We start from the raw sequence: 15,717 nt of genomic DNA on the forward strand, positions 1-15,717 counted from the left end.
ATAAAACTAAAAATGTATTTAATAAATAGAGATCTCCTTTTTATGAACAAAGGATGGCAAAGGCTGTCAAAGCACGATATAAAACTCAGAAACCATAAAGGAGAGTGATACATTTTTGACAATGCAAAATACATCCATAATTAATATGAAAGACAACCTACAGGGAACAGAATGGAAAATATCTGCAAAATATATAAGACACAAGGATTAATTCCTTAGTAAAAAGACCTGCAAACTTAGAGTCAAGTAGTAGATGCATAAAGACATGTATGTTAATAAGGAAAAGACAAAGCACTCAATAGAAAATAGGAAATGATATGATCAGACTCATGGAATAAGAAACACAAATACTCAATAAAAGAGTAAAATATGCACAAATGCTCTAGCTATTGGAATTTCAAATTAAAACAGGAATGGAAAATAACATTCAACCTATCCTAGAATTATTCATATTATTCAATATTTGCCAGAGTGCTTTGAAACAGGTACTCTATTAAAACAGGTACACAATCTGTCATAGAACAAGAATGAAAGAATTAATACTATTCAGTATTTGCCAGAGTGCTTTGTAATAGGTGCTCTATTAAAGGAGAGTTGGTGGAAAATAAATTTGTAAACTGACAAATCCTTGTTTTAGGGGGGCAACTTGACAGTTACTTTTGGTATTCTCCCAGTACAGTTAACAGTAAGGTGAATGTGTAGGATGCTTGCTCCAGCCCTGTAAGGGATAACGCAAGTCTGGAATCAAGCCACGTGATAGCAAAAGATGAGGACGATTAAATAAGTTATGGTTCCTTCGTCCTATGGAATACTCTGTGCCAGTTAAATAGTTGAGGGATATTTCTAGATGATGGAACAGAAATAGTCTAAAGCATATTGTTAAATAAGATGAGCCAATGACAGAATAAGAACAAATCCTATTTATGTTTTTTTAAAGTTATATAGCTGTGGGCATACACATACCAGCATATAAAAACAAATGCATATAAAAGAGGAACGGAAGACAAGACAAAACTGTTTAATTGTTAATTCTGCCTGAGGGGATTGTGACTGAGAATCGTATTTCATTTCATATATTTAAAATACATTTTTAGAGTAAAAATATACTCATAGATAATGCAATCTTTAAAGAAATGAACATTTCGTACATTTCTTTCAAAATTAGTTGGATCTATATGAAACATACATATTATCTACTGCCAAATAAATGACCACACCAACAATGTGGTGTTCTTCAAATAAAAGCTGTTGAGTATGATATGGGGAAAGAAGTAATCTTCCTATTTTCAAATTTGAAGTAAATCCTAATGTGTACATCAAAAATATCCCCAAATCATTAAAAACACAAGTCAAAACTCAGATCCCCGAGATAAGAGATATTTCGCTGCGCATAAGATGCTTACAGTAATCGAAGAGACTTCAATCCATCGAAGGTTCGAGGAGGAATACATCTCAAACGGTTGTAACTAAGAATTCTGAAAGCATACATAGTCAATTTGTTTTACTCAGATATCCCCAAATGGCCAAATGTCATTTTAAAAATGCAGCAGTTAAGAAAAGGGTTGTTTTAGCATTTTATAAATTGAGAATATCGATGCATAATACTTTAATGTTTGTGTTTTCACTAATACAACATATTTATTTTTAAATACAGTCTAGAATGCTTCCTTCCCCAGCCTATTCCCTCTCTCAGGTGGCTTTCCTCAGAAGTCTGTCTTAAGGATCTCTTCCAACCCCACCAAAAGTGTAAATTATTCTTTGCTCCTTTTATAGAACCCAGCACTTTAACAATATCTGTATTTGTTTACTGAGGTTTTGTTTGTTTCTCCCAACAATATTTATATTCCCTGAGGGCAGACTATCTATCTTGTTAACAGGGAACATCCAAGTGCCTAGAAAATGCCTTTAGTCCAGTGAATTGATAAACAGTCCATATCACATTTTCACACTCACAAGGTGAGGAGCTGGGTCATGTTGCTGAAGCTCTGATTAGAAAGGGTGCTTATTCGGTTGTTACTTAAGTCTCTATAAAAGAAAAAGAAAAAAAAAGGAGTCTACTGTTACCAGAGGAAGTGAAATATTAGTGATTCTTAGAAAGAGAAGGTTCTTCTTGTTCAGTCACAGCTGCACGGTTAGCACTCAGCTTTTACCTGAAAATAACGAAACACTGGATAACCCTCTGAGGTACATCGTAATATTCATAATTATTCACGCCCCTGCCTGTTGAAATTAGAAGCGATGATATGCTTTGCTTTGGCCACTGCAGTAAGTGCGGGCACTGGTGCCAGGTTTCAGTTCAAAACAGAAATTTTAGAGGCTCCTGGGTGGCTCAGTTGGTTAAGAGTCTGACTCTCGATCTCGGCTCGGGTCATGACCTCAGGGTTTGTGAGGTCAAGCCCCACGAAGGGCTCTGTACTAACAGTGTAGAGCCAGCTGGGGATTCTCTCTCTCCCTTTCTCTCTGCCCCTCCCCTGCTCACACACTCTCTCAAAATAAATAAATAAACCTAAAAACAAAAAAAACACAGAAGCTTTGGAGTGAGCTCACTTTCCCCATATCCCTCTGCTCACTGCTTTGCAAGACCTGTGATGTTTCACAGCCAGTGCCTGTGCCTTGGTCCCAGAGCAAAGGCATGTGACAGGTGGAGGCCACTCACAACAGACACATCTTATGCGTGACAAATAAACCTTTGCTCATGAAGGTTCCATTGGTTGCACATCCTTTATCTTCCCTGTTATATATGCTCCTTGATACACACCGTCAAATTTGATAACTAAAAGAACTCATTTAATTACATCTGGAATGCCAAAATTAAAAACTTTACCCTTGGAAAAAAAAATCACTGGCGTATCGTAGGTCTTTAACAAATATCTGTTTAATGAATAAGTTAACGGGAGAGATGTGGATTTTTTACCCAGTGCTACATGGCTGTTTATACAAGTGTACTGGTACTATGGGCTGTGATTTATATTCAGTTAACACGATCTTATTTTTATTACATGTAATAATAAATGTGACCATATATGATACATATAATACTTATTGTACTATAATTACATTATAACATATAATGTAATATAATAACGCATAATAAATAATGACATATTTTATTGATATATATTAAATATCTTTGGCAATTTTGCATTAGGAAAAAATTAGTGAATATAGCCATACATACACTCATAGAGTGATATGTATATATTCTCTGTTTTTTTAACACAAAATGCTAAATACATAAATAAAAGTAAGATTCATGAATAAGTGAAAAATTGTAGGTCATAATTTATGATCATTTTTTAAAAAGTTTATTTTTTTTATTTTGAGAGAGAGAAAGAGAGAGAGAGAGTATGCACAAGGGTGGGGAGGGGCAGAGAGAGGGGGGGAGAAAGAGAGGGAGCCCAAGCAGGCTCCATGCTGTCAGCTCAGAGCCCAAAGCAGGGCTTGATCTCATGAACCGTGAGATCATGACCTGAGCCGAAATCAAGAGTCAGATGATTACCCAACTGAGCCACCCAGGCACCCCAATTTACGATTTGCATGTGTGTGTGTATTCACTGCTTTTTTTTTCCAAAGCAAAACATACAAATAAATGTAAGATGCAGAAGAGCTGAAGATAAAATATCAGTAAAATGAACCTATAAAATTGTGAAATGATAGGAATACTATAGGAAATTAATAATTAATCTTCTTAGCTGCTGAAAACTACATAAATTTAGAAAATAAGTTAAGTATATCTATATTGGCAGAAGTTACCTGAGTAATTTGAGTTACTCATGAGTCATTGGTAAAGTCATTTCTGGATCTACAAATTCTCATCTTTCATTTCCAACCTGGTCTTAAATAATTGCATACTGTTCCATAAATGACCCAATTCACCTGAAGTGACCGTCTGGAAATTGCAGTAATTTAAAGGTTTATTTAACAGAGCAAAATGTATGCAACCAAGTTCTTGCTGCTACTAAATAAGTGACTAGGGCCAGAACAAGACATCTTAGGGGATATTCTCCCTTAATTTAATCATTGGCCATTGAAACAGTCCTACATACTTTTTACAAAGTGATTTTCTTACATGTTTAAGGGAAATTGAAAACGATTAATAGTACTTTAACCAACCACAACCTTGCTTAAGTCAAGTTTATGTTGAGAAATGTAACATTTTCTGTGATTTATGTTTCTAGAATTCACTAATTAGGAATAAACCTTCTTATTCTAGGAAGACTAGAAATCAGCCTCCTCAGCCAGCTGTATTCACTCGAAAATCATATAGGACTTAAACTAAAGATAAAGTATTTCCATTTCCATTTACTCCCATTGCTGATTTTTTTTTTTGATAAGTTTTATCAATCACCAGCAAGGCTATTCTAAGTGTGACATTATATATAGTAAGATTGCATCTTTTTAAAAATACTGTGCATATAACTAAATCAAAATGTTGGTATATTTAAATATAGTCTTGTATTACCACTTAAAAATCCATTTACATTAATGAAAGAGAGAGATGTTATTTTACAAGGACATTAAACCAAACTGAAAAAAGAAAAAAGTCAATGTCTGAAATTTATGCCCAGAATATCAGCATCTTTGTCAAGTCTACTTAAATACTGCCCAAGTAAAATGAATTTTATAAAATTAAATTTGAATACCGGAAGCCCACAACTTAACTTAGAATGTATTATAAAAGAAAATGAAACCTAATAAAATGCATTTTCAACGTTATTACTATCCATGACCTTTTGCTTAAAGTCAAGAATCAAGCCATTATTTTCTATCTTTCTCTTCTTGGCTTGTCATAAAATAGCCCATATTCATCATCAGTCGAAGTATCCAAATTTGCTGCATTTCTGTAGTTCTTGGCTACTTAGGCTTTATCATATTTGTACTTTGAATTAGAGGAGGCCCTTTCTCTACGATGCACCATTGCCTGATTGATATTCAATGAAGATGTAGCTACTGATCCAGAACTGCAATGAGCAAGTAGGGAGGCATCTAACTGTAAACGATTTATCTCATCTGAAAGGTTCACTAGATCTTCTGCCCGTTGCTACCCCCACTTTCATGAAACAGAGTGAGGAGTCAAAGATGAAAATATGCAACACATTACTTACATAAGTGTTAAATGTTTGTAGTTAAACAGCTCCTTAGGAACCAGTGTAAATTGGTTCCCATCCAGATACCTAAAAACAAGAAAACAATATTATCTTTTTTGTTTTTTCTAAAGGAACAGAGGTGTGATATAAAATAGTTGACACTATTTCACTCTTAACTGAGGCAAGAAAGCACTTGGCAATTCTGGCTTTAAAACATCATGTTCCTAGCTGGGGTTCCTATTTAAAAGAAGTAAAGGGGAAAAAAGCAGAGTTGTCCAATCTAGTAGAATTATTTTGTGGATCACTTAGCATAAATTACAAAACCAACGAGATACTGGTGAGTGCAGTTCTTTGAGGTTTATGTAACGAGGTGAGTCATGTGTCCAACTGTGTGTCAAGAAGAAGGTTCATTCAATCAACCATATTTATTTGGCCTCCTGTGTGCTTGTATTTACACGCAGACAATACCATGAAATGCATTCGCTACTGACAGAACCTCGCCACCGAGGGCCAAGACCACTCTTCACTGCCTTAATAGGGATCCATACACTTAGCAAATAACAATGGATGGTTTGAAGGAGATACTTAGGAATTTGGATGTAATCAGATTTCAGTTAAAGATATCTTGAAAATAGTTTTTAACCACTGTATATCTGCTTTGTGACAATAATTTTAGAAGGTTTCATAGAACATCACCACCTTTATCAAGGACACAATATAGCATATATATGTAAAAGTAATAAATAACCACACATATGTGAAGTTTCCCTTTCTGACCAAAGTCAGCAGAATAATCTGCAGATAGATGGACTCTGGGCTAACTAGCAAGCCATAAAAATAAATGAATGTGTAAAGTTCTATCCATAATGTCACAAAAAGAAAAATAAACTGCATCTCAATCAAGGCTGTTTTTTCCGAGAATATAGATGAGGAAGGGTAAAAATGTCTTTCAGCAACGTAGGCCATCTCGCTGTAGATGTGCCTACAAACCATTGTGGCACCTTGGACACAGGCCACCTCCTACTCCAGTGTTGTGGCAAATCTTAAGATCCAAGGTTGAGGTTATTAGTATTTTTGCTGGATATAGAAATCGCTGAGAAATTGCCTCAGATAATAATCTGTTTCAAATAGTTCAAAATAAAAAGTTACATAAAAGGCACAACTCATCAAAATATGTGATAAATATGTAACCAAGAGTCAGGCATATGTTATGAGTTCTTACTAGGCTTGCTCAAATTTTCTGACTTTGTATTTCTTCTTTGACTCCTCTTTCTGTCCTCCACCTAAGTATTTCTTGGTACCACTAGAGGGAAGCATAATCCCGTATAGTTCAGTACTCTCCCTTTATTCTGGAAAACGCCATAACAGAAAGCTAAAAAGATTCAGAATGCGTGCTACGGATGTGTACATGTAAAACAATCTAAGAGGGAAATTACACGGAACTGATTAAAAATAATAGATACCAATTGTTTAAAACTGTCCAATAAAACGTACTTTTTTTTTGCCAAATTCTTTAATAATTTAATATAATATGCAATGAAATTTTTCTAAAACACACATATATGTGATTGTAGAGAAGGATCCCGCTAACTTGGTATGATTCTAAGAATAAGCTCTTAGGGAGGTAAAACTTGAATTCACAAGAGACTAGTTAATATTTTCCTCATCTCTATAACATATTTTGTTAGAAAAATATTACTTTCTAATACTTTGTAAGGAAACAGATTGAAAATTCAACTGTTTGACAGAAGAAACATATGGACGGCAGAGACGGGATATGAATCAAGTAGCTTCTCAGATCAAATTCAATAATGAAATTAAAGAATAAGTTTAAAATTATTTGCTAGGCATTGGGTAGAGGCACCAAGGTATGGGCCAGTTAAAAAGATGGGATTCTGCGTTAAAAATGATCTGTTTATGCCGAGTGTTGTGTTCTTGGCTGGGCTGTTCCTAGAATCAATGTTGAGCATACAGAGTACTCTAAAGGCATCTGGCTTCCAACACTGGATGGAGAGTAATCTTCTGAAATAATACTTACTAAAATAAGAAATAAGTATTTAATTACACACACACACAAAGTAGTGCTTATTGTCAATTAACAACTGTGATGGGTGGCCAGAGAGAGAAACTGAACACTTCACAGCATTTCAAATCTAAGAGAGACCTTCTGCATATATGTGCTAAGATCACACCTTTTTTTTTTTCTTTTTTTTTTTCTCTATGTGTTCAATTCAGGACCAAATTTGTAGAACTGTGCATGATTTGAAAATAATTTCCCTGGTAACTGAAGAGACATCTTCTTAAAACTCATTATGTATGTTCCATGTTGCCAAAACTTTATCAAAGCTGCTTTTTTAGAACGCTCGTACTCATGTATATGAATTATAGGTACACATCTGCACAAATTACATTAGAACCTAAATCTTTTTTTTTTTCTTTTTTTTTTGAGAGAGAGAGAGAGAGTAGGGGAGGGGGCATAGGAGAGAGAGAGAGAGAGAGAGAGAGAGAGAGAGAGAGAGAGAGAGAGAGAATCCAAGTAGTCTCCACACTTTTAGCATGGAATCTGACACGGACTCCATTTCATGACCCTGGGATCATGATCTGAGCCAAAATCAAGAACTGCATGCTCAACCAACTGAGCCATCACTAAACTTAAATCATTTTTGCTACACAGTTTCACATAGAGAAAATAAATAGGCAAAATGAGTCAAGTGCATTCATATCGAGCATTTGTCCATGGTACATAAATATACAGAGTATGGAATGGAAAGGAGCATTCAGGCTTCATAATACTCAAGCAGCTTGTTCTCATTCTATTCCACATATATAACATGACACAGAGAAGAAAGTGTGCCTGGTGTTTAGTGTCTAGATAAGTGTATACTGACCATGTAATATGTGGTCATAAATCAGTTATGAAAATGTTAGGGATAATTGGCCTTATACCTTTTATGATCAAAAGGATGCTAATTCAAGGCCAAAGGGCAGTACCTCTTTTTAACACAGAGATTATGCTAGCTTCTTCTATATTCTAGATATTTATGAATTCCACATGGGAAGATACAGTGGTAAAGAATAATTAACCATATAAACTATGGAATATCTCAGACACTGTAGAGCAACTAAAAGTACAGCATTTCCTAAGGTGTATTTGCTAGAACATTAGTCTTGCAAGATAGTCTATGAGAAAAAGGATATACAAGCAAATGAGTATTGGAGTTATCTTATATTTTACCACCCTCTCTTGGAGTGTCACAGTGCACCTTAGCATAACATAGACACTGAGAAATCATGCAGTGAATAAAAGAAACACAACTGAAATTTCCCAAGTGCATCTAAACTGTCTTTTTGTAAAAAATTGTTTATTTGTTTAGTTTGAGGGAGAGTGCAGGGGAGGGGCAGAGAAAATCCTAAATAGGCTCCTTCCTGTTGGCTGAAAGCCCAATGTGGGGCTTGATTTCACAAACTGTGAGATCATGACTTGAGGCAAAATCAAGAAGAATTGGATACTTAACCTACTGAGCTACCCAGATGCCCCCAAGCTGCCTTTTATATTATCTGTTTAGGGTTTTACATGAAACTATTTAATGCCTACAGAATGGAATTTGGAAACGGGACTCTACATTTTGTTTGGTTTCCATTTCCCTTGTTGAAATATTAATTGTTAAGGAAACAGACAAGCTCTACTTACAATTCAGTGACATCTCTTGGAATACCTTTGGGCAAGACCTTCAAGCCCTTATTGCTACATCGGACGACTGTATCCAAGCATGTACATTCCGTGGGGCAGCGAGATAGTGGAGAACAGCTATTGTCATCATTTCCTAAATTGCCGAAAGAAATACAGGAAAGCCCAGATTTGTGGCTTTGAAAATGACAGAAGCGATGTTATGCTTTTAGCTTAACAAACACAAGAATCTTGAGTCATGTGATCGCTTATACACATAGAGGGCATTGAGTATTTACAAACTGGTACCATACGTTTTGTACAGCACTGTTTTCAGATTGCCTAGGGCAGGATTCCCGAAAATAATTCACAATTTATATTATCCATACAATCATAACAGTAATTTTCTCTGCTCTGTTATTTATACAAGTTATACTTTTAATTAAAATATAGAAATGTAAACTGAATTACGGAGGAGTCATAAGGACACAGACATGAAGAAACATAGAGGGATTAAAATGTTTAGCAGAAAATGTAAATGTTTTTTAAGTTTTTTAATGTTCTTTAAATGTTTATTTATTTTTGAAAGAGACAGAGAGAGAGTGTGAGCAGGGGAGGGGCAGAGAGAGAGGGAGACACAGAATTTGAAGCAGGCTCCAGAATCTGAGCTATCAGCACAGAGCCTGATGTGGAGCTCGAATTCATGAACTGTGAGATCGTGACCTGAGCCAAAGTCGGATGCTCAACTGACTGAGCCACCCAGGTGCCTCAAGGCCCTCATTTTAAAATATAAGGCTCAGAGGGGCTCTCTACTTACTGGTAGTAATAACAGAACCTGCTCTACTTATCTTATGTGGCTATTGTGAGAATCAAATATGATGATACATATAGAGCTTTAAAAAGCGAAAACTATTATTTTTGTTAGATTTACTAGAATTTATTTTATTTATTTAGTTTTTGGGGGAGAGAGAGCTCGACAGAGTGCAAGTGGGGAAGGGGCAGAGAGAGTGGGAGACACAGTGTGAAGCAGGCTCCAGCCTCTGAGCTGTTAGCACAGAGCCTGATTCGGGGCTTGAACTCATGACCCGTGAGATCATGACGTGAACTGAAATCGGATGTTCAACCAACTGAGCCACCCAGGCGCCCCTAGAATTTCTGTTTTTTAAGTCAATTGCTTTTCTCCTTTGCAAATGACAGTTACTAAAAGAGATGCTTAGAATGATAAAGAAAAGTTAAAATGAAGCTATATAAACAGTACCAACTACAAGTTGAAAACTGGACAATTTAAATAAAACATTCAGAAACACAAAGCAAGTAGACTCAGGTGAAAGCACAGTCTGAGAAAGTATGTGCCCTGTTTCTAAAACAAAACAAAACAAAACAAAAGAAAAAAAAATGCCCCAAACTATCCGTTTGTGTCCCCTAGCGTTGGACCAGTCATTTGAATGCTTGGTAACAAAAGATTTAGCAAGGTTTTCTTACCATCATCACACGTAAAGTCTTGAATGGCAACATCCTGGATGGGGATTTCTTTGAGGAAATATGGTTTTTGACATCGAGGATTTCCGGTTACGATCCTTTTCTTCCTGAGCCATTCCCCAAGCCAAGCCAGGTAGCAGTTACAATTAAACGGATTGGCCAACAGGTTTCTAAGAGCCGCATGCAAACGATGCAGGGATGAGTTTAGGGGGTCATTTTCTTACCTCTCAAAACCCCATGCTGCCATCTTTCCCACACTATTTCTGCTGGAATGATGCCTTCTGATTCTTTGTATTAACCACCCCTCACCCCCATCCCCCATTCATACTCAATCACAAGCAACATGTGGGATGCATTTTTTTGGCTACAATGTTTGCTTGGAACTTGAAAAATAACAACACTTTCAAATAAGAATCTTCAAATAATTTCATGGAGAAAATAAAGCAAAGTAAGCAATTCGGAGGTTTATGCAGGGGATCCTGATAGATATCTCATTTAGAGAGAATTTAAACTCGTCAGAGATCTGATTTGCTGTCAAACTTCCCTGCACTGATAATGCAGTAATTTAATATAAAGATGGAGGCTGATTACCTTATATTATTGAGTTTAACCTGACAACAGCTATTTTATTAATTTATCATTTCAAGATTTCCATCCCTTATTTGCTCCAGAGAATAGGTTTCCCATCTAAACTGACAGCTGAGTTGATTAAATGCCAGTTATAAAAATGAATTTACTTCTACAAATCTCAATACTTTTGGCATCTCACCACTTCAGCACAAACCTATTGACAACCTTATTATTTATAAACATGCCATCTTTAATATGCACAAATTAGTCACTCGATGTAAAGTGTCACATTTTATGTAGAAAGAGGATTAAGTGCTTTACTGATGGATGGATGCTTCCCTCAAATTATTTCTGCAGTGACTCGAGCTATGTTGAACATGTTTTCTGTTTTGTTTTTCCTTTCTAACTACCTTTCCAGTTAGATTAGTATATTTAGATGCCACCATCACTAGGAAATCAAATCTGTTATAAGATTTATTATTTCAAATACTGCTCTTTAGATAATGACATATAAGAGAACTAAAATACATTGTTTAGAGGGTTTTGTTTGTTTCTTTTTTTAAAACAACACCTTCTGAGTTCTATCTATGGACCTACAAATATTCTTTATTTTCTAACTGTCTACATAAAATATCCTCTTGGACAGGCTCAACCTATTTCTTCAATATTTTCCTAATGTCATTGTAAATGCCCTCCAGTGAACAGTCTCTGTTGTTGGTCTGGCCATCCTAATGTCGCTCCTGTCACTGTGAATGATCCTTTTGAGCATAGTTTGTTGGCAATAACCCTATCAGCTCTGTTTTTATGGTATTTACACTGAAAAGACTCCGACGTGAGAACACTAGGGAAATCTACTACATTTCTGTGATTTGCAGTGCAATCAAGTTATAAGATTAAAATTTATAAATCAAGTCACATCACATTACTATAAAAAGTAATTGAAAATATTATAAATTTTGTTAAATTTTAATATGACAGGGTAGGTAATATTTTTAGAAAAATTAACATAAATTTAACATACAAATTTGTTGAACACTAAACCCTTTATCCCATTTTGGTGAAAAGCCTAATAATGTATTAAAATGCTATTAATAAAAGGAACAAATATAATACATTGGCTCAGTAATACAGAAATGAAGAAGATCTTTCATACTTACAGAGTAGATAAAGAATGCAGAGTATCAAATGCCCCTGGTGCAATGGTAGTGATTTGATTATCATATAAAGAAAGCAAACGCACAGAACTCAGTCCTATGAAACTGTCATTGCCAACACAGCTTATGCGATTACTTCTCAACATCCTGAGGGAAAGGAGAACATTGTTATGGAGAGAAAGCATCAAACAATCAGTTTTGCCCATCTGAGGATCCAAATAACCCCTCTGCAAATGTGTGGCATTCATTACTGTTTTCTGAGTGATCTCTTGTCATTAGGAATTGCTGTGGATATATACCAAAAAATGCTTAGTTTGCAATGATTGCACTCAGCTACAAAAAAGCACGGGTGAGCCTCACGTGGACTCACAGCCCCATCCGATGAGGGTAGAATGTCTTCCTCTGTTGCTATAATTATGTTTGCCTGATTACATAATGTCCTAATTCACCTACAGCTCTCTGAGCCCTTGAAGGCCTGTGATTTGTGTATTCACGGTAGCATTACATCTGAGGTTTAACAGAAAGGAAGCAGAAAAGAATCAATAGTCACACACAGCAGATGGGGAACTGAGAGCATCTCAAGGACTTAGATGCCAAGTCAATGTCAGCATAGGCTGGGGAACCCAAACTAGACTGAGCACCTGAGAATCTTGCACACGTTATTTATGAAAATTATTTTATCATTTTAATGTTTGGAACTTAAAAAGAGGCAAGAGTTAACAGATCCCAGTTGTTCACAATGAAGTTTAAATCTGCTTCTCTCTCTCTCTCTCTTTCTCTTTTTTTTAAGTTTATCTATTTATTTGGAGAGAGAGAGCGATCACAAGCAGGGAAGGAACAGAGACACAGGGAGAGAGAAAGAATCCCAAGCAGGCTCTGCACTCTCAGTGCATGGCCCGATGTGGGGCTAGAACTCATGGACTGTGAGATCACAGCCTGAGCAAAATGAAGTCAGACACTCTTGAGACTTCCGGGTGCCTCCAAACCGGCTTCTCTTGAAAGAATCCTGACCTCTTTAAATTTTTAGCAACTGCCATTAATAGGATTAACACTGATGTCTTTTCCTTGTCACTGCTGAAGTTTTGGCTCCATTCTCAATTCTTTGCTGAACTGTTTATTTGGGGAGCTTAGAGAAGGAATGAAAAATGTCTTAAAAAGCCTGTGAAAATGAATAGTTGCCATGAATCTTATTCAGAATTGCTGAGGTTATTTTACTTAACTTTTCAAGGCATGTGTTGAACACCTTCCTAGAAGATTGCAGTATGTTAAAAAAAAAAAAAGAGGCAAAAATAAGTGAATAACAAAGTGTTCCTTTAAAATTCTAGGTTGCTCTAAGAAATACATAAGAACTATCAACTTTTGCATTCTGTTAAGTCACATATAGGGAGAAAGGATGCTGCCTTCCTTGTCAAGGAATAATTTTACGTTAGGAAACAAATACACAACAGAGAGGTATTTCTATCCACACTATCATTTGCCATAAAGTAATAAAGAGTATTTGGTCTTAATCTTGGTGGAGTCATGGACCGCTGGGAGAAGCTAAAGAAAAGTTTTGCTCCCTGTTACTAGAAAAATCCATAAGTGCACATATGTACCACATTTTGGCTGCAATATCAAATATTCAAAGACACACTGAAATCTGTGCACATATTATTAAGAAGTTTATTAGTCTCAAAGAGTTAAGAAGTCTAGGGATAATGGGGGTGTCTTGTCAAAATCTGTATAGTCCCAAGGCCAAAGATATCACTTAGAGAAATACATATGTCCACACAAACTTACTTTCGTCCTTTGAATACTGAGCTTGGCTCTAAAATGCTCTAGTATTCTTGTGTGGCAGAGTGGGTTAAAGACAGAGCCACTCACATCTGTTTGTGTCCAAACACCTGGGGCACAAAAACATCGCTAGAAATATAATGAAGGAGAAAGTGAATTTAGAGGACCTGTCTCAGGGAGAGTCCTGCGAAAGAAACTGGTCAGAAGAAAACACTGGAATAAGCTGCTTGGGATGGTGTTATGAACTTGACCGTGTGTTTCAAAATTCATGGGTCGGAGTCCTGAGCCCCAATCTGACCGTATCTGGAGACAGGGTCTTGATGGAGGTAATTAAAGTTAAATGAGGTCCTGAGGGTGGGACTCTAATCTTTTAGGACTGGTGTCCTTATACATAAGGAGGAAGGGACACCACAGCGTTCTCTCGAGTAGAAGGAGAAGGCTTCAACTACGAGTCAAGAAAGAAATCTCGCTAGAAACCAACCCTCTCAGCACTTTGATCTTGGACTTCTAGGCTCCAGAACTGTGAGAAAACAAATTTCTGTGGCTTAAGTCATCAGTCTGTGGTATCGTGCTATGGCAGCCCAAGGCAGACTGATGTAGGCGGGATACAGACTCCTTCCTCACCCCCTTCCCCTCCTCTGCCCAACCCCCACGCTGCCTCTTCAAGAAGGTGCCAGTAACAAGCAGTCCCTCAGCTATCTTCCAACAAAAGATGCTTCTGCTTGTAGGATTCGTGTTTTGCAGAGTCGCCTGAAGCAGCCTGGCCGAGGGAGGTGGGGGCAGGAACAGATGCAGCCGCCTGTGGTGTATTTTCTCTGCTCTCCTCTACCCTCTCCTCAGTATCTCCTCCATAAAAAGGCTAAAAGACTATTTGCATAACGTTTTGAAGGGGCTCAAGTTAGTCTGTGGGAGGGCTGCAGGCTAGCCCTGCTGGATGTTAGGTTTCACTCTGTCCCTGGGAGGCTCAGGAGCAAACATCTACACTCATGGGCAGACATTTTCAGTAGGACTTGAATTCAGGATGCTAGGAACACATCCACGCCAGCCGGGGAAATGGTCTTCTCCCTCTGCGCCAGATAAAGAGTAGGCAAGGGATGTCCTCAAGTATCCACCCTTCTGGTTGTGGCTCTGAGGGACAGGGTGACAGTTTAGGAGAGACAGTAGAGTGTGGACCTCTCTCCACTGTGATCACCATCAGCTGCTTCTTGGTTACAAATAGTTTCCTTCATGTCCTCCAAACGCTTCAGAGTGTTGATTTGTACATCTTCCAATTTTAGGTTGCCACTTTTGTCAAACATAATTATATACTTCCAAGAGAATAAAAACTACATATATGCACCGTAGAAAATTCAAGTTAACATAAAGTGCGGTTTTTGCTATTCAATCCAATCCCTGTCCTCTTTGGTCAACAACTTTTTGGAAACATAACGAATTTCTTTGTCCCAACCTCCCTACCCCTGAGCAAGTAGGCACAACTCTTAGCATGTTGCTTTGAAATAGACGGTTCACGATCTACCGTCAGTCAGTCTCTTTTTCACTAAGACCTCACAGGAGCAGACAAAGGTGGTTTCCAGATGAACCGTTAGTTATTCTGTGCCACAGGGGTTGGATTGGATTCTGAAGCTAGACCCCTGGGGCCAAGAACGAGTGTTAGATGGAGGCGTTTGATGAAAAGGCAAGAGAATGAACATTCGGAGGCAGAACCAGGGAAGGGAGGAAATCTGCACCAGCACTGGAACAAGGGCAATCTTTTTTGCTGAGGAATCAGCCATCGGGAGACATTCTCGATCTTTTGCAAGCAACACACCGAAGTCTGGGGGATTCTAGGAAGGGAATGTTTGCACGCACAGGATGTGTGTGTGTGTGTGTGTGTGTGTGTGTGTGTGTGTGCGCGCGCGCGCGCACGCGTGTGTGTGTGTATCTGTGAGAGAGAGATGTAGACAGACGTTGAGATGGTAGGGTGAGGAGGAGTCTGAGCTACTCCCCC

The 15,717-nt window shown here is 37.4% G+C and overlaps 1 protein-coding gene across 5 annotated transcripts in view; it reads right to left on the reverse strand.

The window, feature by feature from the left end:
* SLIT2 (slit guidance ligand 2) overlaps positions 1–15,717 on the reverse strand; it is a 375,759-nt gene that overhangs the window by 68,291 nt on the left and 291,751 nt on the right. For all 5 annotated transcript variants that reach the window (XM_047857138.1, XM_047857140.1, XM_047857137.1 and 2 more), the window contains 6 exons: positions 11,961–12,104; positions 10,237–10,403; positions 8,779–8,911; positions 5,106–5,174; positions 1,954–2,025; positions 1,404–1,475 (listed from right to left, as the gene is read on the reverse strand). In XM_047857138.1, coding sequence (XP_047713094.1) covers positions 1,404–1,475; positions 1,954–2,025; positions 5,106–5,174; positions 8,779–8,911; positions 10,237–10,403; positions 11,961–12,104 — 657 coding nt within the window. The remainder of the gene's footprint in view (positions 1–1,403; positions 1,476–1,953; positions 2,026–5,105; positions 5,175–8,778; positions 8,912–10,236; positions 10,404–11,960; positions 12,105–15,717) is intronic.

Source organism: Prionailurus viverrinus, chromosome B1 (genome assembly GCF_022837055.1).
Source record: "Prionailurus viverrinus isolate Anna chromosome B1, UM_Priviv_1.0, whole genome shotgun sequence".
Lineage (NCBI taxonomy): Eukaryota > Metazoa > Chordata > Mammalia > Carnivora > Felidae > Prionailurus > Prionailurus viverrinus.